This window comes from Mus pahari, chromosome 5 (assembly GCF_900095145.1).
Source record: "Mus pahari chromosome 5, PAHARI_EIJ_v1.1, whole genome shotgun sequence".
Taxonomy (NCBI): Eukaryota; Metazoa; Chordata; class Mammalia; order Rodentia; family Muridae; genus Mus; species Mus pahari.
The window spans coordinates 42275619-42285275 of NC_034594.1; the positions used below are offsets into that span (position 1 = coordinate 42275619).

A 9657-nucleotide genomic window follows, 5' to 3' on the forward strand; every position below is an offset into this window, starting at 1 on the left:
GGTTAAGAGTGCCGACTGCTCTTCCAGAGGTCGTGAGTTCAATTCCCAGCTCACAACCATCTGTAATGGGATCCGATGCCCTCTTCTGGTATGTCTGAAGACAGTTACAGTGTACTCATATGTGTAAAATAAATCTTTAAAAATAAGTAAATAAAAACAAAGAAAAAATTTGCTATAAAAACTAACATCAACTTAATCAGTAATGGCTACTGATAATCAGTTGTACAGTGTTGCTCATCTGTGGCCCTTTTCCTTATTAAAAACACACCATGTATATATTTTATTATTCTACTTACTAAACTTGGGCTAAGCAGGTAGCTTTAGTGCAAGGCCACTTCCTTTAGGCTGCATTGGGCTGTATGCAGAGTACAAACAACAAACCAACAAGCCCACAATACTAAATTGAAGGTGAATTATCAATTTTGGTATCTACTAGACTGTAAGTTCCTTGACAAAAAGTTTGGTTATTTCTCTTTTCTGAAGACTAGCAAGTCCCCAAATAGTTTTGCACCAAATTCCAGAATGAGCAGTACATATCTCATTTTTAACAAGTACTGATGAGGCCAAGCACAGGGTGCCTGCCTGTGTGTGATTCCAGCACTGGGGAACCTAAAGCATGAGAGTCATGAATGAGGCCAGCCTGATCTACACCCACGAGACTTCATTCCATAAAAACCGCCTACACCACATCAAGTTTGAGGATAGCCTGGCTTGTACACAGTACAGTTTGTTTACTGGGGATTTTTACTTTGGTGGGGTGTTTGTTTTTGTTTGTTTGTTTGTTTTGAGCTAGACCTCATGTACCTCAGACTGGCTTCAAACTTGCTATGAAGTCAAGGATCAACTTGGACTCCTAAACTTCAGGCCTCTACTTCCCAAGCAAGGAGCAGAATTAGCAACACGCACCACCATGTCAAGATTGGTATATGTTTTATTGTTGTTGTTGACATTCATTTACTCACTCCGTGTTACCATATACACACAGGGGGGTGGGTGGGGCAGGTGCCTGTGAAAGTTAAAGGACACCTTTTGAAAGTCAGTTCTTTCTTTCCATCAATGTGGATCAGGATTTGCAAGCATCATTTCCAACTAAGCTCTCTCCCAGCTCTAATATGTATTTCAGACACAGTATCTACCAAATAGGAACAAAAATAGCCAGTCAAGACAGGGATGTAGCTCAGTTAGTAGAGTCCTTACCTAAGCACGCACAAAGTTCTCGGTTCAATCCTCACGTCTCAGCCTCCTCATTCTGGGATTATGAACAAGTACCATCATCACACCCTGGCATAGCTCTAATATCTTGGCTCTGACTTTTATAACTTTCTAAAAAGCGCTGATGCGCTGGCTTAGAATACTAGATTTGGTGATGCAAAACTCGGGGTAGGGGTGGATCCCAAAAATCTGTTTGGTCTTAAAAGACATGAACCTCGCAAACTTGAAGACACCGCAGCTTCCTGATCTGCAGCGGACCCCAGGCTAACTTTTTAAGATTCATTTTTAGTGTATGTGTGCATGTGCTTGTCTGTGTGTGGGTAATGTACACTTCTAAGTGCCGGTGCTCACCACAGTCCAAAAGAGAGTGGAGAATTCCCTGGTAAGGTTACATGGCAGCTGGGAGTCTTCTGACCGGGAGAGTGGGAACCGAACTCGGATCCTCTCTGCAAGGCACTCTTAACCTCTTGACTCTCTCTCCAGCTCCGACCGAGCTAACTTTTAGTTTTTGTCAGTTCCCCCCGGTAGAATGAATAAAATACTACCCAACATGATCACCGAGCTAGACAGAAACAAACAGTAGTGTGGACAGGTTCAAGAAAGCAACTAAACCGATGCCTGGGGTCTAAGTCTCTCGTGACTCTGGGAGATGAACCGGTCTCCTGCTCACGGGGCCATCTCCTGTCTTCCCCTGCAAAGACAGAGGAGCTCGCAAGCCGGGACTCCCAACGTTCTCCTGATCGGCGTAGGCTCCATCAGACCGGAAACCAAGGCTGGTAACCCTCACCTGCCGGCTCTCCCGGGTCCGGGAGGCGGCGGGGCAGGAGGTGGTACCCAGTCAAGGGCAAGGGGAGAACGGCTTGTCTGACCTAAAGGATGCAGTCCTGCCAAGCAAGAAACCACCACTCCGAAGCGCTTCAACTTGCCCACTTCAACGCGTCCTCACCTTCCCTCCGGGGCTCCCCGAGCTGTCCCGCGGACCTGTCCGGGTCTCCCCGACAACTCAAAACTCCGGCCGCTAAGTCAATATGGCGGCCACGGCAACCTCCGTCAGGCCGACCTGGCGGACGGAAAGCCAGGAGGGACCAGAAACCCAGAGTCGACCGTTTTCGGGTTTTTTTTTTTTTTTTCGCCCGGCTTCGGATCTGTTCGGCAATTTCCGTCAGTCCGAGAGCGAGCCCGGGAGGGAGCGGAGAAGCCGACTTGGAACTGCAGTTCCGCCGGAAGCAGCCGAGGCTTTGAGGCCGAGCGCTTTCGTTCAACTCCGGCTCCTCCAGGGGCGTTTCCCTTCGTTTCGGAGTCCTTGGAGCGAAGGCATTTTAAAATGCCTCCTTTATTAATTTCCTTCCAAGGACAAGGGAAGGCCCGCGCACGACCTGTGGGCCATTTAGTTGCCAAGTCGCAGTGGTACGCGGAGGACCGAGACGAGGGACGGACGTTGACCTTTAACCTCTAGCCGGGGCGGCGGAGGGAGACGCCTCCGTCTCTATATAAGGAGTTTCCCGGCCGTTCCGGGCCCTTTTTTTCCCTGAGCGCTGGCCGCGGGTTCCCGGCGCTCTCGTCCTCCGCACTTGCTCGGCTCCCCCGTTCCAGCCTTCGCCATGGGATTCGGGGACCTGAAAAGCCCTGCCGGCCTCCAGGTGCTCAACGATTACCTGGCGGACAAGAGCTACATTGAGGGGTGAGCGGGAGCCGAGAGGCTCGGGGTCCGGGGCCACGTGGCGCGCGCGGGCTCGGCGGGAAGGAAGCGGGTCGCCGGCAGCCGGGGGACGCCGAGTCAGGGCTTCCCGGGCCCGGATGCCAATGGAGCGGGACCTCCCGGGAGGGGCTGACGGCGCAGTAACTGAGATGATGCTTGCGCCCCGTGTGCCCGCGTCCAGCCGGTTCTTCCGCGTCTTTGGACTAGTTAGTTGGTTGGTTAGTTGAAAGCTGTGGCAAGTCTGATGGGATGATGGTAGCCTTTGAGATCTTCCGGGTGGCAGATAGTTCTTGGGTTTGCATAGATGCACACATATTCTTGTGTCCTTCCAATGAAAAGCAACTTAGGTTAGCCCTGTAATTGTTTCCGCTAGTTAGCTTGACGGATGTGGGCTATGTTATTTACCAGCTAGTGTTTGTCTTTTCTTTTTTTTTTTTTAAAGGTCTGTGCACTTGTTTTTGTGTCACCGGCAGGTACGTGCCATCACAAGCAGATGTGGCAGTATTTGAAGCAGTCTCTGGTCCACCACCTGCTGACCTGTGTCACGCCCTACGTTGGTATAATCACATCAAGTCTTATGAAAAAGAGAAGGCCAGGTAAAGGTATCTTTGTGCTACCTGGATTTTCACATGGCAAATAGGGACCAGGGTTAAAGTTGGCTTTAGCAGTGCTGACCTAGTGTAAGCTGAATTTCTCTGTGACCTTTTAAAGGCCAAGAGAATGAAGTCCTCCATTTTCTCACAGAACAGGTAGAACATGGACGACTGCAGTTCAACTTTTCTCCACACTTCTCTGATAATGTGCTTCGACCTGGGGGGAGGGGGCACCGCTGGGGTGTGAGGGTAGCCGTTCTTCTGAAACTACCAGCAAGAGTAGAAGTTTGGGGAAGTGGATTCCAGTTCACTAAGAATGGAAGTGAGCATACTTAATGAAATCTCAAACAGATGTTCATTCTGAAAGAGTAAACCGTAGTGAGTACTGAATACAATGTCTCCCATGGAGTCAAGTTATTTACCTGGGACTGTGCTAAAGGTTAAATAACCGGAAGAGATTGGGAGTTCCTGGGAAAGGAAGAGTGGGTGTTTTGCCTAGAAAGGGCTTTGACACTGACCTAATGTGGTAGAATGTTTGTTTTCAAGCCTGCCGGGAGTAAAGAAATCTTTGGGAAAGTATGGCCCTGCCAGTGTGGAAGACACCACAGGAAGTGGAGCTGCAGATGCTAAAGATGANGATGACATTGATCTCTTTGGATCTGACGAAGAGGAGGTATGGCTTCATCTCTATCCAAGCGTGTTGATGAGGCAGTGTGCATGTCTTCAGAGCATGAGTACAGATGCTACAGCCACTGCCTGGATGGATCCTGGCGTGGCTTTATTGTCTGCCTTTAAAAATTTATCACTGGGTACATGATGAATAAAATCAAATCACCATCTTTCGGCTGAGCTCCTGATGGATTTGCCTTTTCTGATAAATCTGGTGGGTTTGTGATGACCTTGTCACTACATTTAAGCAGAAGATAACCAACTTTGTGAAATGTCTTTTTCTCTGTACAGGAAAGCGAGGAAGCAAAGAAGCTACGAGAAGAACGCCTTGCACAGTATGAGTCCAAGAAAGCTAAAAGTGAGTAATCCTCATTGTTAGTAGTGATAATGTCAGGGGCGTGTTCCAGTGCTTGCCCTAAAGTGGGGTTTCCCCAGTTAAATTGAATGGGTCAGTATTTTAAAACTTCCACAGCTACTGGTCTACAGCTGTCTTTATGGTAGCAGTTGTAGCATTCCTCTGTGGGAAAGAAACTGTTACACAATTTAATGCCTCTTTCTTAGCCACACAGGAGGAGGAATGTGTGTGACAGACACAAGGCAAATTGTATGTGTTTGACAAGTAGATGGCCTGTTTCAAAACAAATTGAGGTTTGACTTGTGGAAGTGTTGCGTGTTGAGGTGCACTTGTCAATCTTCTTCAGAGCCTGCAGTTGTTGCGAAGTCTTCCATCTTACTAGACGTGAAGCCTTGGGATGATGAGACGGACATGACAAAGCTAGAGGAGTGTGTCCGAAGCATCCAAGCAGACGGCCTGGTGTGGGGCTCCTGTAAGTGTGATGCTTGTCTTTTAGGGATTTGTGCATTTTCAATGTTTTCCCGAAAGTATGAATTTCCTAACTTTTACCCCTTGATGTTCTTTTTTTTTTTTTTTTAGCTAAATTGGTTCCAGTGGGATATGGCATTAAAAAGCTTCAAATACAGTGTGTAGTTGAAGATGATAAGGTTGGAACAGATATGCTGGAAGAGCAGATTACTGCTTTTGAGGACTACGTACAGTCCATGGATGTGGCTGCTTTTAACAAGATTTAAATCATTCAGTCAGTGCACTTAAATAAAAGCTTGAAAGATAACCCTTGGTTCTTCATTTTGCTGTGAAATGTTATATCTCCATTTTGAAGGAAAGGTTTCAGTGTAACTCCTTAGTGGTAAAAACTTGGGCTAGAAAGAGAACTAGCTCGGCATTTTTAAACCACTCAGGTTTAAAGGTATATGACCAGAGCAACCTGACATTGTCTTTTAGCCAACACTGTGTCGTGTCATAGATATAATTAAAAAGAAGATCAAGAACTGATAGGCTATTAAAACTTTAGCAATTATAGTATAATTTTGTAATTAGTGAAATAGTTCTTTTGCTGTTAGCAGTACATGATACTGATTGATAATGATAAACTAGATGCTTCAATGTCTTTGAAAAACTGAATCTTTGGCTGCTGAGATTGCTGATAGCCACTGAGGGTGCTTAGCATTTGGTTCACTCCATACAAGCAGAGAACTCTGGAAGGTGCCCTAACAAGCACAATAACTGTACATACGTGTTTGGGGAATATAATCTGAAGTTAGCTCTGTCCTGAGAGGAACATTGTAGGCTCACAAGGTGGTCAAGTGTGGGTTTTCGGAACTCTGAACCTAGAGGTGGCGGAAAGTGCTGGGATAGGCAGTGTGCTCACTTGTGGGAGGTTATACCTCTCTAGAAGTACACTATGAAATGCATCACAGGGCTGGTTCAGTGGTTAAGAGCACCTCTGCTCTTCCTAAGGTCATGAGTGCTGAAACTCAAAGTGTCCCCCACCTGGCTCACACCAAAAAATGCCCAAGCAGTAAAAACTAAGCTAAATATATTTAGATATATGTAGCAAGATTTCTAAACAAAGCTGAAATTGCTGTGATGCATTCTTTTTAAAGATTTATTATATCCAAGTACACTATAGCTGCCTTCAGATGCACCAGAAGAGATCTCATTATGGATGGTTGTGAGCCACCATGAGGTTGCTGGGATTTGAACTCTGGACCTTCGGAAGAGCAGTCGGGTGCTCTTACCCACTGAGCCATCTCACCAGCCCCAAGAAAGCTTTGTTTTTAAGACAAGGCTTCCTTGTATACCAGACTGTCCTGGACTCTGTAGTCCAGGTTGGCCTGCAACTAGGAGGTCTGCAAGCTTCTGCCTCCAGAGTTCAAATCCCAGCAACCACATGGTGGCTCATAACCATCCGTAACAAGATCTGACTCCCGCTTCTAGAGTGTCTGAAGACAGTTACAGTGTACTTACATATAATAAATAAAAAAACAAAGCTTTCTGAATTTTATAGATGGGAATCTAGAAGATTAAATAACTCAGTTACTTCAGCCAGTACTCTTGCTCTCAGTCTGTGAGGGGAGCTTAACATTGTAAATATGTATTATAATTGGATACATAGGTTCAATAAAACATGTACTAAGGAGAATGTATATACATCAGACCCAGGCTAAAATAGTGGAATTTTTTTTTTCCAGGTAAGTTAGGATCGTGAGGGCCAGCAGAGGGCAGTGTCAGAGCATGAGGGCTACGGCAGAACCGTGAGCCCACTGAAGAACATGTCAGAACCTTAAGAGCCGGCAGAGGGCAGCACTTGGTATTCTAAGGCTCCATAGTGTGTGGGGACTTTGGAAAACACTGACATAAAGGTACTTTTTATTCATCTTATACTGGTGTTCCTGTAAACAAAAGAACAGGAGATAGAATTATGCTGGCAATTCATGCTCTCTGAAGAGCATCTATACCATCTAGAAATACATTTATAGTAATCTACAGACTTGTATTTAGCCAGAATTTTCCATAACCATGATGTTCTAGAGGACTAAAAACGAACACAAAATGTTTCATAAAGGAGCAAGAGATCCGGCCCCTCCCTTTGGTTCTGAACCAGCCTAGTCTTGCTTTGGCCAGTTCAATATAGCAATGCTCTATTGAAAGCTATATTGGAAGCAATGCTGTGTGATATTCATAACCTGTCAGGACTATAGATGTGACACAGTGGCAGAGCTCCTGCTGCCTGCAGCTTGGAAGTCTGGTGACCATGGCCATGGAACAGTTAGGAGAGGAAGGACAATAAGATGATTAGGGCTGGTGAGATGGCTCAAGGATTCCAAGCTAAGGCCATTTGCATCATTATCTACTTGACACTCCAAGCAGATGAAGCAGGATCAAGTCACCCCATCTCGTTTATAGTCCAGAAACTCAGAAATGAGCTATACTAACAGTAAATTGACATTTTAAAGCAACATTAAATAAACAGTTAACAGGAATGGAAGCTTTAAATTCATAACCAACTAATACTTTAAATATGTGTAAATTCAATTTGTTTATGTAGGCTTGAGGCCAGCCTAGGCTACATAGTGAGACCTTACAAAAGGTTTTTTGGGGTTTTTTTTGTTTTGTGGGGTGGGGGTTGTAACTGAAAATGTGATGGTGAAGGAGCTGGGGAGCTGGCCCAGCTTAGCCAAAGTGCATTCAAGGAAGACCTGGAACACACAGTAGAAACAGCCTGGCATGGTGCCCTGCACTGGCACTATCAGTGGGCTCGGCTCGGCCCTGGCGCTCGCTGGCTAGCTATTTTAGCCTCGTGGGTGAACTCCAGGTAAGTGAAAGACCCCAGTCTCAAAAAAAAAAAAAAGGTGGTTGTCTCCATGAGAAACACATGATTTAGCTACAGTTTACATATATGTACACCTACAAACACGTGAACATGCACACACACACAAAATGACCCAAAAGCAAACAAAGAAGAAAAAAACCAGCCTGATACTTTTTCAATAGCGATCATTAATATAATGTGGTATACACTATAAAAATGACTTAATCTGATACATTGCAGTACATTAACAGCCACAGGCTAAAAACAGTGGAAGAAACTTTTAGGCTGTCAGTATCAGAACCGCCACCAGAGGGCAGCCAGAAAGATACATGATTTAAACTGCAAGGAAGAAATCCTCCCTTTTATACCCAAGCAAAAACATAACTGAACAAAACCATGATCAGTTTAGATCAGAATGAAACCTAATCTGAAAGGCTTTGTTATGAGGCTCACATGGAAACTTTGCACTGATTTTCTGGGAACACAATACTCACTGGGCAGTTTCTAGGAGAGACAGGCTCTTGGTTTCAGCACTCCTGAGTTGTTCACTGACTGTACCAGAGCAGCTGGCTTCCCACAGCGAACGCTTTAGTACCTCAGCAACAGAGGCCCTGAAGCGAGCTTGGAACTTCTTGCTTATTAGAACGTAAAGGATGGGGTTCAAGCAGCTATTGAGGAAGGCTAAGCCAGTAGAGAGAGGGATCCCGCCCTGCAGCACGCTCTGGAAAGAGCTGTTGTGATGAATGCTGAGTTCCCAAATGCTAAACAGGTGATAAGGGGTCCAGCAAACCATGAAGGCAATGACCACAGACAGGATCATCCAGAGGTGCTTTCTAGATATCAGAATGTTTCCCTTTTTCATCTTGAAGATGAGGCACAAGTAGCAGAAGCTCATTGTCAGTAAAGGGAGGAGGTAGCCAAAGAGGAACTTCACCCAGGTCAGAACATGGTGTCTCATCAAGGTGAGTTCATGCTCCTGGAAATTGTTATAACAAATGATGTGGTTGTTGACCTCCATGGTGTCCCGGAAGTACAAGGTAGGACCTCCAAGCAGAGAAGCCAACAGCCAGACAAATATAACAATAACCAGTGAGCTCTTTAGAGTCCGGTGCCGATGAGACAAGCCAGGATGGAGCAAGTGGATGTAGCGGTCCAGGCTAATTACTGTCAAGAAGAAAACACTGGAAAACATGTTCAGTTGGGCAATGAAGGAATTAACCTTGCAGAGCCACAGGCCAAAGGGCCAGTGGAAACTCAAGGCCACATAGGAAATGTACAGGGGCAGGAAGAGAACAAAGATGAAGTCTGCAATGGCCAGATTGAGGAGCCAAAGAGTGGTGACTGTCTTCTTCCACTTGAATCCCATGAGCCAAATGATGATGGCATTTCCTGGGATGCCCAGAACAAATGCTAGGGCATACAAGAGCAGGGAGATCCAGTGAACGAGTCCCAGGTATACCTCCTCCTCCGGGTCAGACTCCTGGGAATAATAATCTAAGCCATAGGAATAGTTGTCCAACTCCTCAAATAACATTTCCTTTGAGACTTCCATGATGATCTTGTAGGTGAAGAGTAAGGAAATCTGTAAAAGCAAATTTTAAAGGAAAAAGAAAAGCTTAAGAATTAGGTTTGGGGCTGGTGAGATGGCTCAGTGGGTAAGAGCACCCGAATGCTCTTCTGAAGGTCCGGAGTTCAAATCCCAGCAACCACATGGTAACCACATGGTGGCTCACAACCATCCATAACAAGATCTGACTCCCTCTTCTGGAATGTCTGAAGACAGCTACAGTGTACTTACAAATAAATAAATAAA

The 9657-nt window shown here is 45.6% G+C and overlaps 3 protein-coding genes and 2 non-coding genes across 7 annotated transcripts in view; 3 read left to right on the forward strand and 2 right to left on the reverse strand.

Moving 5' to 3' along the window:
- Ndufs1 (NADH:ubiquinone oxidoreductase core subunit S1) overlaps positions 1-2418 on the reverse strand; it is a 34233-nt gene extending 31815 nt beyond the window's left edge. For 2 of the 3 annotated variants that reach the window (XM_021197321.2, XM_021197325.2), the window contains exon 1: positions 2159-2418. The gene's annotated coding sequence lies outside the window, so the exon portion shown is untranslated. The remainder of the gene's footprint in view (positions 1-2158) is intronic. The other variant, XM_029538437.1, reaches the window with a different exon arrangement.
- Positions 2419-2775: 357 nt separating this feature from the next.
- Eef1b2 (eukaryotic translation elongation factor 1 beta 2) lies at positions 2776-5304 on the forward strand. The gene is made up of 6 exons (XM_021197997.2): positions 2776-2893; positions 3385-3507; positions 4051-4177; positions 4465-4531; positions 4875-5000; positions 5108-5304. Exons 1-6 carry the CDS (start codon positions 2814-2816, stop codon positions 5260-5262), a joined length of 678 nt encoding a protein of 225 aa, XP_021053656.1. The 5' UTR covers positions 2776-2813; the 3' UTR covers positions 5263-5304.
- On the forward strand, positions 4310-4387 carry LOC115064108. Its single transcript, XR_003843966.1, has one exon. It is a non-coding gene; the product is annotated as a small nucleolar RNA SNORD51 (small nucleolar RNA).
- Positions 4638-4769, forward strand: LOC115064116. The gene has a single exon (XR_003843974.1). It is a non-coding gene; the product is annotated as a small nucleolar RNA SNORA41 (small nucleolar RNA).
- Positions 5305-7879: 2575 nt separating the features above from the next.
- Positions 7880-9657, reverse strand: part of Gpr1 (G protein-coupled receptor 1) — a 30706-nt gene continuing 28928 nt past the window's right edge. The window contains exon 3 of the mRNA XM_021197240.2: positions 7880-9426. Coding sequence (XP_021052899.1) covers positions 8335-9396 — 1062 coding nt within the window. The 5' untranslated portion in view covers positions 9397-9426 and the 3' untranslated portion in view covers positions 7880-8334. The remainder of the gene's footprint in view (positions 9427-9657) is intronic.